The 24,749-nt window shown below is 50.2% G+C and overlaps 1 protein-coding gene across 2 annotated transcripts in view; it reads left to right on the top strand.

Moving 5' to 3' along the window:
* Nucleotides 1–24,749, top strand: part of ASIC2 (acid sensing ion channel subunit 2) — a 1,009,846-nt gene that overhangs the window by 752,440 nt on the left and 232,657 nt on the right. Inside the window, exon 1 of one of the 2 annotated variants that reach the window (XM_032617571.1) lies at nucleotides 18,657–20,213. The exons of the other annotated variant lie outside the window; for it this stretch is intronic. Coding sequence (XP_032473462.1) covers nucleotides 19,503–20,213 — 711 coding nt within the window. The 5' untranslated portion in view covers nucleotides 18,657–19,502. Of the gene's footprint in view, nucleotides 1–18,656; nucleotides 20,214–24,749 lie in introns of those variants that run through there. 2 annotated transcript variants of the gene reach the window in all.

The following is a 24,749-nucleotide window of genomic DNA, read 5'->3' as shown; positions in this document are numbered from 1 at the left end:
CATTAAAAGTCCCACCAACAACATGGTTTACAACATTGTCATTTAAGGACGTCTGCCATTCAAAGCTATCATCACACATTAGGCACTGGTTTCACGGATTACATGTACTACTCTCATTTGATTCAGTTTTCACAAAAATCAACAATGTCAGTGCTATTAGCTCCACATTAAAGATAAGGAAACGGAGGGTAGGAGAGATTGTGTGTCTCACCCAGTGCCACATGTGTAGTATGTTGCAGAGTTGATATTCAAAGCGAGGTTCTTAGACATCATCCTCTAGTACCTGCTCTTCTTGACAGCAGTCCAAAAGACCACTGCGGGGTCTGAACTTTATCCTGAAGGCCAAGGGGACCTCCAGAGGGTCTAGAGAAGACTAGTGAACGGTTCTGATTTGGCAGCAGCGTGGGAAATGGATGGGAGCCAGCAGGAGCAGAGACCAAAAAGGAGACTGAAGCAGGATCCCAGATGATGGGCGTCTTCGAAACATCAGTGAGGGAATTCCCTGGCAGTCCAGTGGTTAGGACTCCACGCTGTAACTGCAGAGGGCCCAGGTTCAATGCCTGGTCAGGGAACTAAGATCCCACGAGCCATGCGGAATGGCCAAAAAAAATCCAGAAGAAAACAAACAAACAAAAAATGAGAATGGAGATAGAGGGAGACAGGCGGGTAGAGTTGAGAGGTATTAGAGCTTGGATCAACAGGACTTGGGGATAGGCAGAGGAAGAAGTCTGACACCTGGGTTTCTGACACGGGCAACTGGGTGGATGGTGGCGCCATTTGCTGAGGTGAGAAACTTAGGAAGGTGTTTGGGAGAAAAAGATTAATAGGTCATTGTTGGTCACGCTGAACTGCAGGTGGCTGACGAGCTTCCAGAGGAGTGGACAAAAGGACTCACATGGAATCAGAAGCAGGATTTGGCAGAAATTGTAGTTTAGAAGTCATCACATCGTTCATGAGTTGAAACCATGAAAGCAGGTGATTCTCCAAAGAAAGCCTATAGAATAAGAAGTGGGATGAAGGGGGAAACCTAGAGATGTGGCTTATGGCAGGGAGTGTCTCCTCTTTGTGTTCAAATGAAAACCTCCAGCTTTCCTCCTGGTCTTTGGGTTACCTACCACCCTGATTCTACGTACTTGCATCTCGGGGTTCTAACAGAGTTGAGCTCCCCAAATTCTCTCTCCATCTCCCAGACTCCTACATTCTCTGCTTCTAGCAGGGCAAACAGATACACGATGAGTCAGCAGTTTCCTGCCTATACGCTAAATGTAAGCTCAGAGAGACTGGGCTGCCCTGCATGCCCCCATCGTGACTGTTACCACCTCCTCCCTGCAACACAATCGCCGTCCAAACAATTGCTAGGAGCAGTCAGCATGGGGGAGTATAGTATCTAGTAGAAAGAGCGCAGCCTTTGGAGTCAGACCTGGACTCAGATCCCAGGTTTAATGTGGAAACTTGAGCAAGTTATTTCAACTCTCCAAGTGTCAGTTCTTATATCTGTGAAATAGGCTCCTCCTCCTCAGAGACCTAGAACATGGTTAAAAGGATCAAAGAGATGCAGAGCAGCCAGGGCGGCACACTGTACCCAGCAGGTGCCCAACTGAGGAGCTATTGCCTCCCTCCGTCTGCGATGGAGCCATGCTGAGAGTGTAGCTCAGCATCAGAGCATCAGAGCACTCTTCCCCAGGCCTTTGGAACCCAGAAGAGGCTGTGGTAGGTCTGTGTTTACCTGTCTGCCTCTCTAACCAGAGGCTGGAAAATCAGGCAGGCTTTGTGATTTTTCCAGAAAGCTCTAGCCCTTGAACCAGATTAGCAATGCTAAGACAAAAATGCAGCCTTTCCTTCTGATATACAAAAGGATAAGAAAAAGTTTTCCTCCCAGCCTCCGAGCAATCTTGTGTACAGCAGACATCACTGAAATCAGCAGGCGTGCGTTCCAGGAGAAGACTCTGTCTCTTGGACTCTATGTGAGCAATTTTCCCCTCCCAGAAAAACACAAAAAGAGAGAACAAGCAGAAGATACAAAGGAAGGATCAAACCCACACACAGCCAGTGCCCGACTTCTTCAGAGACATTTTTAACACCGGTTCTGAGACTGGGGATGAAAGTCCAGGCTGTTCCCTCAGATCAGCACCGCAGTCACTAAGTTCTGTCCTTGTGGACGGACATTTGCTACCTGAATTGAGGAGGTAATATTGGCATTTGGGATCACTCCGAAGATGGGACTGGGTCTGCTCTGGTCTAAGGTTAATAGATCAGCTCAGGTACGTACAAGTCTTAGAGAAACACAACTCTAGAGGTTATCTAGTCCAACTGTGTCATCTTAAAGGTGAAAGACCTAGACCCAGAGACCAGTCCCTGTGACTTTTCCTAAAGTCACAAGTCAGTGGCACATATGGGACATGAACCCAGAGTTCATGGCTCCCAAGTACCACCATCATTCCAAGTACCACCTGCCTCCCTGAGCATAAATTTCACCTCTTACCACATGCAAATGGACATCAAAGGGGTTAAGAGACGTCACAGGCATCAAAACGCCAGGCTTCAACAGACAAGCATCAAACAGTGGTATTATAATAATACAGAGTATTAATATTAAAGTAACATAATCTACGCTCATAGGATAGTTTCAAAATGTTGTTAATATGTAGGTGGTACTGCCTTTCCCAGAAATAAACCAGCTCAACGAAGTTTTTTGGTGCTATAGAGGTTAAATCTATCAGTGGAATAAAAATGTTCCTTTTATTTCTCCACCCTCCTCCCTGCCTTCCTTTTGTCCTTCATCGTTCAGTCATTTGTTTATGCAGTTGACAACACCACCAAATTATGGAATACCTGCAGTAGGCCAGCTACTGGGCCAGGCTCCATAACTGGGCTTCGGTTTATGATCCTGAGGCTGGCGAGACCAGCTCCAGGCAGTACCAGGAAAGGTGTTTAAATAAGGCAACCCAACAGGGACTTGGAAATCAGAAAAGAAAGAAATTCCAATGTCAAGTCCAAATGACAGTTAAGATGATAGAAGGTGCAGAGGAAAAAGCAGGGATCAGAGAACAGGCAGTCCTATAGGCATGAGAAAACAAGCGCAGTGTCTGGAACCTGGGCCTGGGATGTGGGGAAAGGACGGTCTCCTCTTGGAGAAGGGGGAGGAGATAGATGTGGTAGCTTAAAGGAGCCGTGCATGGTTGTTAAGAGTGGGGTAAACACCGTCTGATCGGGGAAAACCACATAAATTTAGAGGTTTCTTAAATAATAAGCTGAAAGCCACGGAGTCATTCCTTCCCTAATTAGTTTGGGTCTGTATTCCAGGCCAGAGACCCCTGTTATGAAAGCTAACGTTTGTTCATATAAATAAAATTCTCTGTGTTTTTTGGCCTTTGTGGCGTTTTCAGGGATGTTTGCAATCAGCCTTGTTATCTGTCTGACCTGCACTTCATCACCTTTGGCACCTGATTAACTGTTACCACTTCTTCACTGAGGAGTCTCACAAAGATTCTTCCTTCCCTGAGTCTCTCACATGGGACCCTTAATTATTCTTTTCCAGGGAAATATTTCTTTCCATTCCACCGTCACCACTGTGCCCCAACCCTCATCAGTTCAAGTAGAGAAGAATGTAATTGTGTCCCTGCCTCCTTTTCTTCCCACCCCCAATCCATCCCACTACCTGTCGAGAAACTAATTTTCTAGAAGCTTTATATTATTTGTATTCTTCCATCCAAATTTCCTGCAAATGTAACAAGAAATAAAATAAAATCCTTTGTAAGCTAAATAATAAAGTACACACACAGGGCTTCCCTGGTGGCGCAGTGGTTAAGAATCCGCCTGCCAATGCAGGGGACACAGGTTCAAGCCCTGGTCCGGGAAGATCCCATGTGCCGCGGAGCAACTAAGCCTGTGCGCCACACCTACTGAGCCTGCGCTCTAGAGCCTGTGAGCCACAACTTCTGAGCCCACGTGCCGCAACTACTGAAGCCCACGTGCCCTAGAGCCTGTGCCCAACAGTAAGAGAAGCCACATCAATGAGAAGCCCGCGCACCACAGTGAAGAGTAGCCCCTGCTTGCCACAACTAGAGAAAGCCCACGCACAGCAACAAAGACCCAAGGCAGCCAAAAATTAATTAATTAATTAATTTTAAAAAATAAATAAAGTACACACAGACACACACACACACACACACACACACACACCAATCTGGTCTTTGTACGTTATCTGCGTTCATTCACTATCGTACAGAGAATTTTCATTTCTCAGCCTCTGTTCAGATCTGAGCCCAAATATATGTGAATGGAGCCCTTATATAGACTCCATATTTTTCAAGTAGTGTTATTTCCTGGGCCTGGAACTCCCCCTCCTCTCTCTGTTATAGACACTGTAGCAATGTAAAAGGAAGAAATACTGAAGGGGGATCCCAGAGCTGGCTGGGTGACCTGGGACAAGTCGCTGACTCTCTCTGGGCCTCAATTTCCTTGTCTGTAAATTAGACCAAGGAGATGGGACCAGCTGATTGGTAAAGAGCTTCCCACTCTCACCTGAAGTGAAGCCCACCCAGAGTCTCCCTTACCTGCCCTTCCCAAGGTGACTTCCTTCCTTGATAAGGATGGTCACACCCTGCTCTGGAGAACAAGGGTATCTGGACTCAGTGGACAAAATATCTAGAACTGCATTGCTGCTAGAAGCATAAGAGCTGAAACTGACAGATCCATAAATGACTTTTCTGTTCAGACGTCTATTTCAGAAGATAATGATACAAATAGGATGCCTGCCTCGGTTATCTCTGTCCAACAAATAAAAATGCCAGCATTTTGTGTGGGCATCAGACCACCCTAGAACCGACACGCCACACCACGGAACGTGGGTCTGCAAGCATGTTTGGGCGCTGACAGCTCAGCCCAAGCATCAGCCTCGACACTAAAAGCATCGACGAAAGGGTAATTCCTAAACTTACAAGATATTTGCAAGATGTGTATACTTTCAGAGTGTTTCACATACATCATCCCATTTGACCTTCCCAGGAACCAAATGGGGAAAGCGAGCAATGAACAAAGAGTAATCAGGTCTATTATGTGCCAGGCCCTGTTGAGTGTGTATGGGATATGCCAGGAGACAAACTCAAAATCCCTTCCTTTGTGGAGCTGACACCCTAGCAGAGTAGACTCTATCGCACTAAGACAAACAGGAGGAGTTAACAACCCTTGCACAATTATGGGATAAGTGCACTGACAAAGTCTGATAGTTAACGATAGCAACTGCCCTTTATTATTCAACAGATATTTACTGAATGCTTGCTGTATGCCAAGCTTGGTACTAAATGCTTTACATATGTTATTTTATTTAATCTTTATGCTAACCTTGCAAGGCAGATATTATTATCTCCATTTTTCAAGTGAGGAAATTAAGACCCAGAGAGTTTAAGTAACTTTCCCAACTTCCCCTACCTGGCTTGCATTGGAGCAACGTGGAGAGAGTGGTTAATCCTGTTTGCAGGAGCGCGGGGTGGGGTTGGGCGTGGGGGAGCTTCAGAGAGGGGAAAGGTGAGCAGGGCCTCAAAAGTGACAGGCTGGGCTTCCCTGGTGGCACAGTGGTTGAGAGTCCGCCTGCCGATGTAGGGCACGGGGGTTCGTGCCCCAGTCCGGGAAGATCCCACATGCCGCGGTGCGGCTGGGCCCGTGAGCCATGGCCGCTGAGCCTGAGCGTCCGGAGCCTGTGCTCCGCAACGGGAGAGGCCACGGCAGTGAGAGGCCCGCATACCACACACACACACACACACACAAAAGTGACAGGTTCACCAAGAAGAAAAGGGAAGATGTCAATTTCAAAGTCATAAAGTTGCAAAAACGCTGTATGGATTTAAGATGGAAAAGCAAGAACCTTAGATGGCCGGGATAAAGGGCTTGTAGGGTAGTAAGTAGCAGGAGAGGATGGTGGAGTAAGTGGGGCCAGGGTGAGAAGGGCTTTAGAAGCTAGGCTCTTCCAGAACTTTCTGGAATGTTTTCAAGAACACAATCGGTAATATCTATACAGCATACTGGGGCAAATGGATAAGACTGCAGTCCCGAGCAGCCCCTGGGGCTCCTGCTGCCCCAAGCCTGCTCCGTCACCCCCAAAGCTGTGAGAATCAATACCCACATTCCCTGAGACCCATCGTGTGACACAACACGCAAGCTGTGAAGCTCTGACAGAAGCACTAGGGAGCCACTGGAGGATTTCAAGCAGAAGAATGATGTAATCAGAATGGTAGGGTCATGAATGGATTGGAGAGGGAGGAAATCAAAGACAAGCGGCCCAGTTAAGAGCTATAGTAACAGGGTAGGCTGTAAGCTGCAGACCAGAAGGGCCTGAACCAAGTTAGCCATGAGAATGGAACACTGCCCAGGGGCTTGAGAATAATTTAGAGGCAGAATTGACAGCCTTCAGTGATGAATGGAATGTAGCAGGGGAGGGGGACCATGGGAAGGGCTTAGTTGAGGATAATTCCAAGATTTCCACGTGAAAAAGGGACTTAGAATTCATGAATGAAATCTCTCTCTTCCCATGGCTAAACTTGCAGTTCCAAATTTAAAAGGATATTGTGAATACTTCCCAAAGCAACACGGACATTTCACATTCCTCTGTATCAATCAGTGTGAATATGCAAAAGGGAAGCACACACACATGTACACACACAGACACACACACACACACACAAAAGCCACCAAGGGAAGTTTGCCTTCAGAAAGCTAATAAATGAGCTCCATTAGTTGAGATATTCTGATTTCTGACACCCATCTATAAGTCAGAATTCTGTCACCGATTGCATAAGATTTCCAAGTCCTACAGAACAAAGCCCTAAAATGTTTCTGATGGAGACATGTGCGGTAGAACTGTTTTCTCAAACAGAATCCCATTTCCCCTTTATTGTTTCTTTCTGCGAGGGAAGAAAAAATGAGGTAAAAAGTGGTCTGTCATTATTTTTAGTTTAAGAAACAGAAAAGAAACATTTAAATACCACGAAACTCCCTTTTATAGAACAACTAAACACCCACAACATAACCCACTGGCAGCAACGTAACCAACTGGAAATGTTAAGCCATGTACCGAATCACGGTTTGGCCATCAAACAAAATGACAACAGGGAAAGTTTGTTCAAGGTGATGGCTGAAACAATGGACCAATGAAAGAAATGGACCTTTGTCATTTAGACTCTCTCTTCCAAAGAAATAAGTGATTTTTCTGAACAGCCAGCGTTTCCAAGAGTTAAGGATTTATTTATTCCTTTGAATACCACAACTTTTTTTTTTAATGGAACCATTTGGCCAAAACTCCTTCTGAAAAATACCCCATCCTTTCATATATTCTTATGCAAATTATACAGAACAAAATGTAATCTTGGCAACTCAAGGCCATCATTGTAAATTGCAGCTCTTCTTTGGGGCTAAAAGACTCAGGACGATTTGAAACGTGTGGAGTTTGTCCAACATTAAGTGGCGTCTTTTTTTAGTCCTTGTATCTGTTTTTATAGTCCTTTTGTCTTCTCCTTTGTGGTCAGGCTTTGGCTGCATATTCTGCCCATCAGCGTCGTTGAATCTTAAGCCTGCTTGTTTCTTTTCATAATGTATGTCATTTCTATTCTACTGAGAGCCTGAAAAACAAAACAAAGCGTGTTATCGGGATTGTACATAGAGTAAAAGTAAGCAGGCTCCTTGAACATCAAAGGCTCACTCATGCTTAAAACTATGTGATGTTAACTTTAGTGCCCGGAAGGCTGTATCATATAACAGGGGTTGGAGGGAGGATTTAATATCAGCAACACCTGAGTTTGACCTTAAATAATCCACTTGATTTCTCTCAGCCTCAGATTCCTCCTTGGCACAAAGAGAAAGAATACTGTCTGCTTCACTAGGGTTACTTGGGGATTAAATGAGATAATGCATGCAAAGTCCCTAGCATTATGCCTGCCACATTAATATCTTCAATTAAGGCCATTATTATTATTATTAGTTTAGGGACATGCATTGTGACTGCTCAGACTTATCTCTTTGAACTGCCACTAAACCAGAAAGAAGAATACCATGAGTGCCAAGACCAGGGAGAATTCCAACCATAGTTAAAGATGGAAACGTGATGTAGCTGGAGAAGGTGCTCGGACCCTTCATGCTGTCGAGGTCCAGCCAGGGTCAAGTGCACCAAACCAAGTCAGCCAGCCATGAGTTTAATCACAAGTCAGAGTCAGGTATCTGGGCAGAGTCTGGGAACAGATGACAGAGACCTAGCCAGCAGAAAGAACGCAAGGAAAGCAACACCTCAGAGCAATCCTCATCCAAATGCCCCTCCCTTATTGGGGGACAGTTTGTCTCTGGGTCGGTTTTTATTATGGGTCACTATTTGGTCGCAACGCATCTATCATGTGAGTCACTGCTTGGGTTTTGTTCCAGGATTGAACAAAAAGGGATTGAGGCTAAGGTGGGGACCCTGGTAATGCAGGGGGAGCGGGGCCCAGGAGCAGGCGGAATACACAAGAGTGGGCAGAGTTCAGGGTGATGGTTCCAGCCACATAAGGGCAGCATCTGTGGCTCGCTTCCGTTGGCGGGTTGGCAGTGCCAAGGTGGGAAGGATGGTGAGGTTGGCCAAGAGGTCCAGGTCCAGTGGTCCATAATCCAGTGATACCACTTCATAGAGACAGAAATTCTTCACCTTACGATGTGCCTTCTTTCCAAGCTTGGCTCTGGTAAGGTTGCTCGGGCTTTGTCTGAAATCGAACAAACTTCACCAATAAAAACCTGTTTGTTAGTAAACCCTGTCTGTCCTAATTCTCCTCTGATCATTGTTCAGGTACAAAGAGATGTTTTCCTGGAGTGCCAATCAGGCCGGGTGTGCCCTCAGATCTTTTTACTTGGTGCTGTTTCATCTCTAACCCAACACGTTAGCATCCTTGTCCTGTTCTTGTGAACTGTTTTTAATTTGTTTGTTTTTCTCTACCATGAGAAGCATCACCGCGAATACCTCTGTACTTTGTTTAGGGGTTATTTCCTTGGGGAAGCTTCTAGGGTGTGGGATTACCAGGTCAAAGGGTATGAAGTGTCTCATGCTCTTATTACACATCAGGCTTATGAGCTTGCCTTTATAACTCCAGGCACTTTCAGAAAGCTGTTTTGAATCTAATGTTGTGTGTTAGCGCTGTAGGCTGCTGAGAATTATTGAATGAGTAAACTTAAGCACTGTTGGGCTAGAGAAGTATTGATTAAAAGCAGAAAGCAAAGCTGAGGTCTGGAAGGAAGGAAAGGAAGGAAGGAGGGAGGGAGGGAAGGAGGAAAGGAGACAGGAGGGTAGGCTGAAAGTCTCTGGTTTGTAAACATGAGCTCCAAGTTTGCAGCCCTGTGATGGCTCTCAGTGCGTTTGATCATTTGGACGTTCTCTTAGCCCAGCCTGGCACTTGTACCCATGGGTACTTCCCTAAACCTCTTTCTTACCACTGGACTTGTATAGTTTTAGCTCTGCCCATGATGGCATCACACTGAAGCTGGGAAGAACAGAGCTCCAGACGCACAGCAGATACTGAGAACCTAGCTTCTGTTTTCACTCCCTTCGTCTCCCCAAGGGCTTTTGCAAAATTCTGAATTATGCTACCACCCACCTTATCTTTTCTCTTTCTAAACTCCCAATTTCCTGCCTTTCTAATAATTACCAACACGTTGGAGTCAGACCTGGGCTGGAATCCAGGCTCTGCTACTGTGTGATGTACTCTGTGTGACCCTAGGCAAGTAACCTCACCTCTCTGAGCCTCATTTTCTTCATCTGGAAAATGAGGCTTAACTCAGGGCCTGACATCCAGCTCAGTGAATGGTTGCCCTGGGGGATTATGGTTTGAACTGTGCTTAAACCAGCAACAGAGAGAATAAGATTGGAAAGATAAAGTTTCTATGTCCCCATCTGTAAAATGGGATAATGTTACCGACCTGGGAGAGTTGTTATGAAGAACATTACATGGGGGAATTCCCTGGAAGTCCAGCGGTTAAGACTTGGTGGTTTCACTGCTGTGGGCCCAGCTTCTATCCCTGATCGGGGAACTAAGATCCCGCAAGCTGTGCAACGCGGCCAGAAAGGAAAAGAATGAACATTATATGGTGCACATAATAGTATCTGGTAGGTACCTGGCTGGTACTCTGTGTTATCTTCCTCTCCTCTCCCTCCCCATCATCCCCTCCCCTCCCCTTTCCTTCCCTTATCCTGCCTTCCCTGTCCTGCCCTTCTCTCCCTGTCTTCTCTTCGGATAATCACACAGGTCCACACACTGCAAAAGAATGTATAAAATCCCTCCCACTCTGCCCCTCCTGTGGATGGACAGGCAAGATAAACTAGGAGGAGAGAAACCCGAGATAGTGGTTTGGCTCCAGTCATTTATAGGGGAAAGAAAGTACACAAACTGCTAGTGGCTGAGACAGAGAAAAGCTGCGGCTGGAGGGAAAGTAGCCTGGATGGAGGCTTTTGACAAATCAACTTGGCCTGAAATCTCTGCAGAGGGTCTGTCTGCAAGACAGATTCAGGGCTGGTTAGTTAGTGCTCCCCAGAGGGGAGGTGAGAGCCGGGGTAAGACTAAGTCATGGCTAAAAACAGTTAAGGGGACAGTCAAGGAATTGGGAATAAAATGCCTAATTGTACCTGGGGTTTTATATGTCATTAAATCCGATTTTAACTGCCTGCCTTTTCGTAATATGAGTGGGTGATAACTACTGGAGAAGGTTATTGTGCTTAACTGTTTTAATGAGAGTTTTGTTATGTGTATGGGAGAGGAAATTGGGTAGAAAAGTGTGCAAAGCTCCATTGCTCTGCTAACTTTATGGTCAAAGTTACAACCAAGACCCAGTTATTCAAGCCTAAACCCAGAATAGGGAAGGCCACGCTGTGGGAAGAGGCAGATTCATTATTGATGTGGCCTGGACTTGGAAAGTAAATGTCACAGGTCAACAAGACACCACTGGGGACACGAAAAGCCACATCAGGAGGAGGACGTGTATGTGGACACATGGATGTCGTGGATCAGGGCTCCTCAGCGTGGGCTTATGCTGGGGTTGCAACTGGTCGCAGATCCTGTCTCCAAGGTTGATCCCTGTAGGCAGAGTCATACAATTCTCCATGAGCTGGGGTGAGAAAATGAAAATGAATGGAGAAATTCAGTGGGAAACGTGTATGGCGATGGCTCTCAGACCAAGGAAGGGGAGCCCCCTCCTCTGGACCCTCTCAACACACTCTAGCATAGCATTTATCATACTTTATTAAAGGTATCTATTTTCTTACCCACGTCCCCCACTGGACTGCAAGCTAAGACAGGGAACACATCTGAGTAGACCCTGCATTTCCTGTGCCTAAGACAGTGCCTGACACACGCTAGGTGCTCAGTCAATATCCACTATAGTCCTCATTTCAGCTAATTCAACCAACCTGATTAAGACCCTGTACTCTAGAGCCCAAACACCTGGGTTTGAATCCAGCCACCGACTGGACAAGTTACTTATCCAATCTCTGCGTCCGTTTCCTCCTGTGTAGAAGATCTATGATGGTGATACATACCTCATAAGGTTGCTGTGAGGACTAAATAAGCTAATGCATGTTCATCGAACACAGTGCCTGACACATAATTAGTGCTCAATCAATGTTAGCTATCAGATATCAGCGTTGGCATCACCGTCACAATCATCACTACCACCATCATCATCATCACCATCCTCACCATCACCACCATCATCACCATCACCATTACCACCATCATCACCACCATCCTCACCATCACCACCATCATCATTATCATCATCACCATCACCACCATCACCAGCATCATCATCACCATCATCATTATCACCATCACCACCATCACCACCACCATCATCACCATCACCACCATCACCATCACCATCATCACCATCACCACCACCACCACCATCATCACCATCACCACCATCACCACCATCACCATCATCATCATCACCATCACCACCATCACCATTACCACCATCATCATCACCACCATCCTCACCATCACCACCATCATCATTATCATCATCACCACCATCACCATCACCATCATCATCACCATCACCATCATCACCACCATCACCATCACCATCATCACCATCACCACCATCACCATCATCACCATCACCACCATCCTCACCATCACCACCATCACCATCATCATCACCACCATCCTCACCATCACCACCATCATCACCATCACCACCATCACCATCACCACCATCACCATCATCACCATCACCATCACCATCACCATCATCACCATCATCATCATCATCATCACCATCACCATTACCACCATCATCACCATCATCACCATCACCATCATAAGATCAACTTCCCAGTGACTGGGCAAATCACTAAACTTTGTACATCAATTTCCTCTTCTAAGTTTAACCATGTGCTCGTTAAGATCACTCTTGGCGCTGACACCCTCTGGTTCTCTCCATGGTGTGTCTTACTCACTCTCTTTATTAGTCACAGAAACTTCTGAATCCCAAACTGGTTTTCTCTGCCAACCAATGCACATTTGGACCACTTTCCCAAACCAACAAGAGCTGTGTGCTGAGGGCACTCAATTTTGTGTGTGTGTGTGTTATAATTAAAGAAAATTTGACCAGAAAATTAAATCCTATGCAAATGCATCATGTAATAGTGTTCAGAGGCAAATGGAAACATCTTTGCACTATCTGATGTTTGAGATTATCCACGCAAGAGCTTTTCATCCATCAGAACATCTAGGAAAGAGTTAACGGAAAATCTGATAATAAAACGGCGAGCTCTGTGTACCTCCTTGTCGTAGGATCCACTGACCTTTTTGGATGGGAGAGCAGGACAATGTGAAATGAGAAGTTGAGTAAAATAACAGAAGTTGGAGTGAGGTGCCAGAGGAAGGCAACCATAAAATAACTGCAAATACAGAGAAAAAAGGTGTGAATAACATAGAATACAATTACTCTAGTAAATGGTATTCACAGGAGGCAACCATTGGCGTGAGAAAAGGGAAGCATATGGAGACTATACACACATATGTATATTCATAAGTATCACTAATAGATTATACAGCAAATTGATAGCATTAGTTGCCTCCAAGGAGGACAGATGGGTGACCGGGGGAGGCAAGGGGTAGAGAGATTTTTTTACTAGACTGTTTACTCTTTTGTCCTTTTTGACCATGTGAATACGTTGCTGATTTCAAAATGGGTGGTCAAAAAGTTATTCCATAGGGTGAGCAGAGAATGACCCTGAACTTGGAATCTGGATTTCGGTTCTGTGTTTCTCGGTATCCATCTGTGTGATTCAGACCAAGCCACTCCCCTCTCTGGACCTCTGCTTTCTCCCCTGAGAGTGAAAGGGTTCGATTACATGACATCCTCCCATCTTTCAGGATTTGCCATTTACCGTGGAGCACGGTGTTTCAGCAGAGCATGAACCCACCAGCCCGCTGCTCTGGACCTGGTCCTTTCAGTCCCGATCTTTCTTCTGGTAGTTGTGGGATTTAGTGCTGGTGAAGGATGAGCAGCTGAGAGCTTGAACTCCAGTATAATGAGGATGACCAAAAATGCAAAAAAAAAAAAAAAAAAAAATCTGCAGAACCTAAGAAGGAGCCCAGAAGAAGAGAGAAGAACCAAGAGGGGCCAAGTATAATATAAGAAAGCCACAGAAGAAGCGGGAGAAGCAGTGGAGATGCTGAAGCACGTGAAAAGGTAAGATGGAACAGCAACTCCAGCGCCAGCCCCATGGAGGGAGGCTGGGATGGATGGGAAAGGAGGTATGCAGTGACCAAAACCCTGGTGAAGTCCTCCTTGCCCTTTCCACCAGTGCAGGAGCTCCCATCATGAATACTGGACATTGGCTGAGGTCCTGTGACAATGCAGCCACCTCTATGCACCCAGAGGCCACCAGTAGCACACGCTAAGAAGGTAGCAGAGGGGACTGCTAGGCTTCAGACAGAGGTTGGGGAGAGGAGGAAGGGAAGAAAAGAAGAGAAGGAGAAAAGAGAAGAGGGGGAGAGAGGGAAGCAGAGTGACAGAGAGCCCAGGGCAGTACAGAGACAGAAGAAGAAAGACAGAGAAAGAAGGAGAAAAAGCGAGCTCTTTACGTTCACAGACAGACCCACAAAAGCACACCTGCCCCCTAAGAGCAATGAACTCTGAGACTAGAAGTAGTGTTGACTCATCACCATGAGTCCTAAAAGGAAGTGTGCCCGGCATTCTAAGCAAAGACACCAAGAGCCCATTGTTACTGCCCCCCTCCCCCTTCCACACCCACCACATACACTAAATCCCAGGGGTGGAGGAGGGTGGCGGACAAGATCCCAAGACAATCAAAAGTAAGATCAGGGCCTGGATGGAGCAGGTCCAGAGTAAAGGGCTTGGTGGGTTCATACCAATGGGTATGGGACCATTTTAAAGATATCGACATCCGCGATCCCATCCCAAGAGCAGAAAGTACAGGAGAAACAAGTGAAGGAACTGATGGTGTTTAATCTGGAGAAGAAAGACTTTCTTAAAGATTTTGCTAGAAGGCAGACTACTAGAGCCCCTTTCACCACTGACATACTTGGATTCTATAAAGTATTTTGAAGGGTTCCCACCCGACAGAAAGATCAAACTTATTTTGTGTGGCTCCCCGGGGATAAATTAGGAGACATTTGCAAAGAGACTGATTCCAGTTTGATGAAAGGAAGCTTTAAACACTGCCAGATGTTCGGGGATAGAATCAGTTACCGGTGGCCTGTCGCTGTTCGGGTGTGTAGCAGTGATTCCAAAGAGCAGGGTTAAGTAGTACCTCTGATGCTTTCTAATACCAAGCCCCTGAGCAGTAGGGATTGGGGGTAAGCAGGAATATCAGGGGACCCAGTAAAGCCCAATCAAGCCAACAAGTATTAGCTCCTACCACTGGATTATAAAAAACAGAAAATCACATTGACCTAATTGGACCTTCCTGCCCAACAAACTCATTTAATGGGAGAAAGAGCTTATATTTGGCGGTGGTGGTCACCCACCAGAATGTGGGCTGGCTGGCACCCAAACATCCCACAGGAGGCCAGGATTCCAGGTGTGGAGCAACAGATGTTTTAGAGATAAACAGGAAAAGGGAAATTTTCTTAAAAGCTTATTATTGGGAAATCACAATGCTAAATTCACACTTCTTGGTGGATAGGTCACGTGGGGCAACTCATGCACTGCCTCGTGAATTTGTTTTTCTGGCCAAGTGAGCCTGCAAGGATGGGAAAGCTAATTCACATGAGCTGTTGTGTCAGTGCAGCTCTGAGGGCAGAGATGGTATGGGGTAGGGTTTGAGAGCACAGGGGATGGAGCCAGACTACCTGCATTGAAAGGCTGCTCTCCTGCTTAAGCTGTGTGGCTTAGGTTGAGTAACTCAACCTCTCTGTGGTAAGGCTTCCTCCTCTTCGAAATAGAGAAAATAACAGTATTTGCCTAGTAGGATTATTTTGAGGATTAAACACTTAGAATGCTTATGACACTTGTTTTTAATGTAAGTCACTTAGAACAAGTCCTAGTGATTAGGAAGTCCTACATTTATTATATTGTTATTAATTGTTATTATTTATCATAATACTTTTCAAAGGAGCATGATGGAGAAGGAAAATCTTGGACTTTGGAATGAGTTATCGCTGAGTTCAATCCCTGCTCTCCATGCCCTTGGTTCAATAATTGTAAAAAGAGGGCAAAAATACCCCCCTGCAAGGTTGGAATAAGAAATTAAATATGTTTATGTATCTGGTACAGTTGCCTGGCATACAGAAATAGTCAAGAGATCTTAGTTCCTTTCTCCTCTTCCCCATTTTGGCGTGTTTCATCTAGGTGCCAGGGCACCGTGCTGAGAGATAGAGACAAAAATGTGAATGAGATGTGGTCCCTGTCCTCAAAGGGCTCACGTCCAGAAGAAAAGCCTAGACACACACAGTGACAAGGTGCTATACAAAGGCTATGACGGAGATATCAAGCCAGTTACCTAGGAGGCAATGCTTCAGTTGGGGTTTGAGGAAAGAGCAGAACTTCACAGAGCTGGTCAAAGTACTGGTCGAGAAAGGGGTGGGGGGGATTTCAGGCAGTGTAGGAAACGCACCGCACACACGTGCCAAAAAGAAAGCCATCGATCACTTGGGATCACTAGGCATCCCTGTGTCTGTCTCTGGATTTCTGTGCCAAGACCCCTGAAGCCCATGCAGGATACCCTTCCTCTCTCTGAAAAAGTGACCCATTTGGAGAATTAACAGTAAAAACCATGGCAGAGATGACACTCAGGCAACCAAAAGCAGCACGTGTACATTTCAAGGGGGAAAATGCCAGGAAAAGAAAAAGCCCACAACAGCTGAACAAATCAGAAACATAAAAGGTCTTAAAGGTTTCTACAAGACAGAGTTTCGTGCCACCCAGGGCTATGATGCTGGAAGATGTCGCATGCTTGCCCTGGCTGCTTCACCAGTAATTTCACTGAGCTCACAAGGTTGCCCCACCTTGGTCTGGATATGTGTCACTGTGGCACCCCTCCCCTCCCCCCCCCACCAGCCCAGGACTGCTGGGACCAGGCTGAAGCACCAGTGAGTGAGCCTTTGTTAGAGACCCCATAAAACTGGCAGATTCAGAACCTTCCCCCCAAAGCTAGCAACAGATATCTTCAAGGAACTGAATCCAAAGCAGAATTTTAGCAAAGCCCAACTTCTACAGCTTCTTCCCCAGGTGAATGAGAAGAGCCTCCAGGAGTGTGTGTGTGTGTGTGTGTGTGTGTAGGGCTCAGATATCCCCGTCTCCAGAGACCAGATGCAGGGGCTACCATGCTGACATATACCCTCCAGGTCAGTGGGGAGGGAAAGCCCACCCAGCACCTCTCAGACACCTGATGCTCATTCAACAGACTTACCTGGACCACCTCTAATAAATCACCACAAAATGGGTGAAATGCCTCTCCAGGCCCAAATTCAAATCTTCCAAACCCCAAATCTCCCAGCTTCACTGGGGTGCCCTCCCACCCTCGGGATCCCTTCACATTGTCTCTCCCCTCACCGCCACCATCACAATCTACTCTCTGGAAAATGTCTACGAAACTCCTTTATCCTGGGGAGTAATAATGCTGGAAGTGTTACCCATCCAGTGAGGCCTCAGTGAGTCAATTATTTGGGAAATACGGGAAGAGACCTACCCTACACCACGCGGGGCAGGCAAGGAGTAAGACTCCAGCCCTGGCCTCAAGGCGCCTGGCCCAGAGAGTGCAAACTGCAAGGCCCCGTGGTGCAGTCAAAAGAACCAGGGCTTCGGGGACCTGGGTGTAGAATTCTGATCCACCACTTAGGGGCAGTTTGATCTTGGGCAAGTACTTGGCCTCCCAAGTCTAGTGTGAAATGGAGTTAGCAGTACACTGCATGCTTCACCCATCCTCCCAAACACGCCAAGGCAGAATATTTTAGAAAGCTAAATGAAACTGTCCAAAAGTGCCCAGGGCTTAGTGGAAGACCCTGAGCCTGTCCAGGAGGGAAGGGTGACATCAACCAGCTGTAGGAACCCCGCCACGAGAATGGCAGAGATGGAGTCTCCTGTCCATGGAAGTCATCCTCCTTCCTGCCGCCCACCCAGGAAGGCTGCACTTGGTGGACTGCACCAGGGATGAGCAGCGGACCCAACCGGGGAAGTGGCTGGAGGACACCGGAACTTCATAACAGGCGGGGGGCAGGGCTGCCCCACCGAGCCCAACCTGCCAGAGACCCAGTGACTGTTCCCAGCACCTCAACACACATAGTCATTTACACAGCACACACACGCAAAACACACCAACCACACGGCACATCCAGAAACCCCGATATCCACCCACACGTCAACACGCCCGTTCACGCCTCCCACCGCCTACATGCACACTCACACACACGTAGAGCATACAAGCCAACACTCTGTCCTACACACACCACACACATTCAGAGAGTCACAGCTCTGCGCATAGGCTCACATTCACCGGATACACAGAAATGCCCGTTCACACGTACACACGCACATCCCACCCACACTCAGTGCATGACGCCCCACTCACACACTTGCAAAAATGCCCACACTAGACAGCGGCTCAGGTTGTCGACAGTCCAGCCCGCACAGCCCGAAGTGTCCTCACACTCATGCACACGCGGCCCACATAAACGCAGCGTTTCTACTCCACATCTCTCCCGCCAGCGCGGCACTTCTGTGCAGCTCATCCCCCCCGCCGCCGGCTCCGGCAAAACGCTTCCCGCTCGGCGTGCAGCGGCCACAGTGGCCAGGAAGTAAAATGCAGCCAGGAGGGGCCGCGCGCGTCAGCACCGCGTCTCCGGGAGCGCACGGCGCCCGCCGCCGCCGCCGCCCCGCCCGCCCGGAGCCGCGGGGCCGGCGAGCTGAGGAGCAGGTACTGGAAGCCTAACCGCGCCGGCGTCGCGCGGCCACTGCCCAAGTTCGCCCGGGGCCCGAGGAGGGCCGGGCAGCCGCGAGAGGAGCGCCGCCGCCGCGAGGCTGGGTGTCTCGAGACGAGCCGGGCGCGCGGAGCAGCGAGCCCGGGTCACCCCCGACAGGTGTAGCCGGGGCTCCTCGGTCCCCAGCTCCTGGAGCACCGGGTCAGGAAAAAGAAGAGGCAAGGGACGGCGAGACCGGGCTTTTCTGGAGACTCGAGGCACTTCGGAGAGCCGCGGGAGAAGCGACACTTTCCTCTGGCCAGCACCCTTGAAGGAGCCCAGCGGCCAGCAGCCTCTGGCAGGACCCTGAGACGCCCCCAGCCCCAGGCGAGGCGCGGGCTCTGGACTTGGGGGAGCCTTAGCAGGTCTCAGCCGAGCGCAGCCCGAGGAGCAGTGAGAAGGGTCCCGGAGGAAAGGGAAAGAGGGCAGCAGCCAGCTGGGCGACCGCTCACCCCTGTACACACCCACCCCACCCGCCAAGCCAGGAGCCGCCGCGCGCCTCTGGGGGCGCTCGTCCCCCGGCGCCTTCTCCCCCGTGTCCCAGCACCGCGGGCCACCGGCCGGGCTGGTGGGGTCCTTGGGGGTGTCCGAATCAGGCACTGGTGGCCGAGTGGCTGCTCTCCCGGGACCAGCATAAAAGCTGGGGTTAGGCGGAGCCGGGGGGCCTCAGCTCAGGGTCCCCCGAGATCCAAGACAAGGGGAGGCGGGCGCAGCGCCCAGGGACCGGAGAGGCGGCGCCCAGCGGGGCCCCTCCAGAGGTAGTGGCCGGCGTCGGGCGTCCGCCAGGAGGACTCGGGGCCGGGAGAGCCTGGGAGGCGCTCGGGGAGGCCCGTGCCAGGGGCGGCGGGCCGAGGCGGCCTCGGTCCCGGGCGGGCGCCCGCGGAGGCGGCGGTGGCGGCGCCGGGCGGGCATGCCGCGCCACCGGAGCTCCTTTCGGGCGCACGCTTCCCTGGCGCGGGCTGCGCGCAGCGGCTGCCGCTGCTGCTTCCACTGCTGCTGCGGACTCCCATGGCGGCTCCGCCCGGCCGGGGCCGCCGCCGCTGCCGCCAGCCGCGGGCTGAATGAATGAGCCGGAGTGGCGGAGCCGGGCGGCCCGGAGCCGCGCTCACCGGCCCGGGACGCTTCCGTATGGCCCGCGAGGAGCCGGCGCCGGCGGCGGTGGCGGCAGCCGGGCGGCCCCGGGGCGGCGAGCGCGAGCGCGAGCGGGCGCTGCAGGGGCCGGGGGTCGCCCGCAGGGGGCGGCCGTCGCTGAGCCGCGCTAAACTGCACGGGCTGCGGCACATGTGCGCGGGGCGTGCGGCGGCGGGGGGCTCCTTCCAGCGGCGGGCGCTGTGGGTGCTGGCCTTCTGCACGTCCCTCGGCTTGCTGCTGTCCTGGTCCTCGAACCGGCTGCTCTACTGGCTCAGCTTCCCGTCGCACACGCGGGTGCACCGCGAGTGGAGCCGCCAGCTGCCCTTCCCCGCGGTCACCGTGTGCAACAACAACCCGCTGCGCTTCCCGCGCCTTTCCAAGGGGGACCTCTACTACGCCGGCCACTGGCTCGGGCTGCTGCTGCCCAACCGCACGGCGCGCCCGCTGGTCAGCGAGCTGCTGAGGGGGGACGAGCCGCGCCGCCAGTGGTTCCGCAAACTGGCCGACTTCCGCCTCTTCCTGCCGCCGCGCCACTTCGAGGGCATCAGCGCCGCCTTCATGGACCGCCTGGGCCACCAGCTCGAAGACATGCTGCTCTCCTGCAAGTACCGCGGCGAGCTCTGCGGCCCGCACAACTTCTCCTCCGTGAGTTGCCCTCCGCGCGGACCCGCTCCCCCAATCTCCCGAGTCAGAAGGCCGCCGGCCGGCACTCCCCGCCCCCCGGGGCTGGACCCCAGGCCCCTGGCGGTGACACCAGCCCACGAGGCCGAGGCTGAACCCACTCTTAGGTACCCCGAGTCTTCTCCAGGTTGTGGGGACCTGGACACCACTGCAGGAGGAGTCGCTGGGCTCCCATGTCCCGGCCTCTCTCCTTGCACTGTCAGCTCCCAAGCCCCTCCGCTTTGCTTGTTATGGTCCCCTCCGGGAATACCAGGCCCCCTTCTCCCCCATCTCACCCCCCCCAGGCCCACAGGGCTCCAGGTAGCTACCCTGTGTCTGGGATGAAGGGATGGGAAGAGAGAGAAGCATGTCTTAAGTGTGGGCTTGTTGTCTTTGGGAAAACCAATAGGAAGCTCTTCAAAAAATGGGCCACTGCGAGAATCGGGTAGAGGCCCTAAGCAAGCTTGGGACCCTAAGCAGCTTATGGCTTGAGAGTTCCAAAACACTTCCAGTCTAGGGGGACTTTGGAGGAAACTCCCAGAATACCGACCATCGCTGAAGCAGTAGCTGGTTTGGTGGGAGAGGCAGCAGCCCCTTGTGCTACTTTTTGAAAGCGCTTGTGTCTTAAGCTACCCGGGAATTGAGCTGTGGCGGGCACCGTTGGGGCCCTTGACCCCCCAAGGTGTGAGTATGGGTCTTGCGGTCTCGGGGAACCAACGCCCTGCAGTGGGGAAAGCAGCATGGCAGAGATATGATGTGAACCTCCGGGGCCAAGAGAAGTTGTGCTCGGGGTTTGTAAACCATTTTCTATGTTGGTTCCCCCATGCTGGGGTCTGGATAACGCAGCTGTCGGACAGAAGGTTTCTGCCTTGTGTGGTCTGCCTAGGAGGAGTTCTGGTGCCAAGCCTCAGCGTGGCTCGAGCGTGTCCAGCCATTCGTGTGTAAATGCCCCTTGGGGGGGGTGTTGGGCTTTTCCACTAGTGCAGGGAATGTTGGTGTGTGTGTTTATTTGTAATGCTCTGATGGTGATTTTACCAGCGTTAGGCAGCACTCCTGACAATCTCATCTATGACGATGCTTTTTCTGGGATGGTAGATAGATGCTCTGGTTCCAACAGGTGTTGGCACAGATGCCCATCAGGCCAGGCCTCTGATTGGCTGATTGGGCTAGTCCTCATCTAGGATGGTGACCCTGGCTTCAGTCTTGCCCTCCTTGCTTTGCTTTAAGCCTGTATATACAGTAGCTGTGAATTATCCACTCCCAAAATATCCCTTGTTTCCTGAGCTTTTCAGCTGGCTTTTAAAGAATACCTACCTTGTGGTTTCCCCACCTTAGCAAGCAGGAGGTGCTGTTAACATATGCTTTTAAGTGACTTCGCCCAGACTACAAACACAATTCTGAGTTCCATCCACAAAGGTGAAGGAATGAAGTTCGCAATCCCTTATTGTTTATTGTTCTTTGGCCAACCACTAACTAGCAGCCCCTAGAGTTGGACTGAAGTTCAGTGTTAAATTCAAGTACCAGCAGCTCCAGCTCCAAAAGCTGAACAACACTTGGAAAATTCTGCACATCTGACGATGGCTTTCCAAAGTGTGGATCGTGGGCTAACAGCCAGGATTCACTTTTGACACTCGCCACGGCACTGGTTTGGCAGAATTTTATTCCCATTTTAAAGATGAGGGATATGAGGCTCTAAAATGCTGTCCAAAGCGCAGAGCCAGCAAGCTCAAAGTCCAACTTTGCGTACCACCAAATGTATCACACAGAAGCCACGTGGAACCTTCCTCTCTGATCCTGGACCTCTCTTCTATCAGAGGACCCCTGGGTAGGCCTCTAGCCCTCAGCCACCTCCAAATCCTATCCCTTCTGGGAGCATGGCTGGGAGAGTGGAAAGTGGGGCTGCCCCAGGACGTCATAGCCTTGGCCACATGTTACGGGGCCTACAGAGCACATAGCACCTGCAGGAGTCACCTGACCTCAGCCTCCCTGGAAGGAATGGCTGTGAGTTGACGAAAGCCGGGTTCCTCTCACTGGGGCACAGCCTTCTCTGACCGCCCTGTACCCCGCCTTCCTGTGTCTGAAGAATTTGCAGGCCCACACCCACCGAAGCAAAAGTATTACCTCCATTCCCCAAAGGTATGTGTTCCTGGGGACTCAAGTGACCCCTAGTGGCTTCATATCATGGCCCTGTCCTGGGAGTTTCTAGCTCCTTCACATTTCACGCTGTAGTTTTTTCCCAGGGGCCTCAGAATTAAAGGCTGCACCCCCCTCTATCCGTGGAAGCCAAAAGCTATTTCGGAGGAGCCCCTAATATAGAGTGGGCCCATCAGGAATACTTTCCTTTAACAATGCTACCCTGTCCCGATCCTTGGTCATCTTTGATGGAGTGACACTATAGTGTAGTGGTTAAGAGCATGAACACTCAAGCTGAACTGATGGCTCAAATCCTGGGCCACTTTCTGTGTGCCCTTGGACAAGTGACTTAATCTCTCTGTTCTTTAGTTTCCTACTCCATCTAGTAGAGATAACAATAGTATATACACCACATCCGTTGTGCCTGTATTTGTATATAGGGGTGTGTGTGTGATTACATACATATAGAGAGGAGGGAGCTCTTCGGACTGTGCTGGGTCCCTAGAAAAATGTTGCCTTTAAAGGGCACCAGCCTCCTAACTGGTCTTTGGCCTCCAGCTCAGTGTTCCCCGCCCTCTGCATCCACCCTCGGCACTATAGTCAGAGCAGTCTTTCTAAAGGTCCACTCAAAGCATAGCACCCCATTTCTTAAAACCCTTCAGTGACTCACCTGTCCTGGGGATGAGGTCCAAGTTCCTCAGGCCTTATACCTGAGCCCGCCCTCTGGCCACGCCCTCTCTGGCACCACATATCAAGCTCTGGCAAACGGCTGACAGCAGCTGGACCCCCGCTCCTCAGGCCTCTCTCTGCCTTCCTCTGCTACCCTAAGTGCACCCCGCCCACCCCGCTGCTTTGTCTGCCTGGGGATAGCTCGTCATCCTCCACCATCCAGCCCTGGGGTTCCTGCTGCTTTGGAGCCTTTCCTGACTGCCCACCGCTTCCCCTCATCACCAAACAACTGAGGCCTCCCTCTTTTTGCCCCCTACCTTCCGTTTAGGTGTCGATCCTCACACGTGTGCGTGTCACCACACCTCCTGGTCTGTGTGTCTCCCCCTCTGGACTTGAGTGGGAATCAGATCTGATTTCCCTGCCATCTCCGGTCCCCAACACAGAGCCCGATGTATAGTTAAGTGCTAAGGAAAGATCTGGGGGAATGAAGACCTTCCCCAGGTAACCCGAAGACTCCTCGTCGTCCTCCAAGACTCCTGGATTAATTTCTCCAGGGAATGCCAGTGGAGTGCATTTCTAATGAGGAAATGCCCAGGCAGTTTGGGGGCATTTATTCCTTTTGGGGACAGAAAGGGAGACTGTGGTGCAGGACGCCAAGCGCTCCCCAGACACCTGAAGTTTCCAAGCCCTGAGTGCCACAGGTGAGGAGTGGGCTTCCAGGGCGACCAGTGGGGAGATGTGCCCCAATCGCATTCCATCCGGTTGGTCTCGCGGTCTAGAAATAAACCCGGCAGGGGAGAGAGAGCACAGTGTTGGTCAGGGGTGGGAGTCGGATTGTAGTCTGCAGGCCGTTCAGGATGTGTTTGTTTGCAGCTCCTCTGTATGTTTGCCGCAGCTGTGCAAGGGTTAATCACTCAGCCGTCAGACAAAGCAGCTCCGCTCCTGAATGCCCGCGTGGTTTCCCTGGCATCAGCCATGGACCTTGGGCTCTGCACGCTGGCCACTCTGGGTTTTCCTGGGGGCGGAGGAGAGCAGCCTTCCCACTGGGCGGGCTGCAGAACCGTGAGGCCAGTCTATCTGGGTATGGGGCTTCGGAAGAGGGACTGAGGGTCTGGGGACAGGCACGAACAGAGGCCAGTCAGGTCCAAAAATAAGGAGCAGTGATGCTCTCTGGGAGGAGGCACGGGTCAGGGGAAGCGTCAGGCGGACCTCAGTTTAAGGCTTTGGTTCTGCCTCTTTCTAGCCACGTGCCTCGGGCAGGTGCTTCGCTCTCTGAGCCCCTGAGAGCTGGGAAGAAGATGACATGTATGCAGTGACCGGCCCCTGCCTGGACAGCATAGGTGCTCAATATTCAAGAGCTATTGTCATAATTGGAATTAAGAGATCGACAGTCTTTGTATCTCGTGGTAGCAGTTATTAATTATGATCAATATAATTATCATCTATTATCATGACCACTTACCTGAGTGGGGATATGCTCATTTCCTGGTTCATTTCATTCCATCACCCAGTGTATACTGAGTGTCAACTATATGTCAAGCTCTAAACTAGCTGCTGGGGATGTAAAATTAAATAAGGCATGGTATGTGTCCTCCATGAATTTGCAGTATTGTTGAGGAAAGAGATACATCAACAGAGGCCAGGAGGGCAGAGGTGCTGCGTGGGCTCAGGGGAGTACCCAGTTCAGACTGGGGACCTCTGAAGGCTGCTTGGAGGAGG

The sequence above is a fragment of the Phocoena sinus genome, chromosome 20 (genome assembly GCF_008692025.1).
Source record: "Phocoena sinus isolate mPhoSin1 chromosome 20, mPhoSin1.pri, whole genome shotgun sequence".
Classification (NCBI taxonomy): domain Eukaryota; kingdom Metazoa; phylum Chordata; class Mammalia; order Artiodactyla; family Phocoenidae; genus Phocoena; species Phocoena sinus.
The sequence above is the reverse complement of the archived record's forward strand: the minus strand, read 5'-3'. Positions and strand labels throughout refer to the sequence as shown.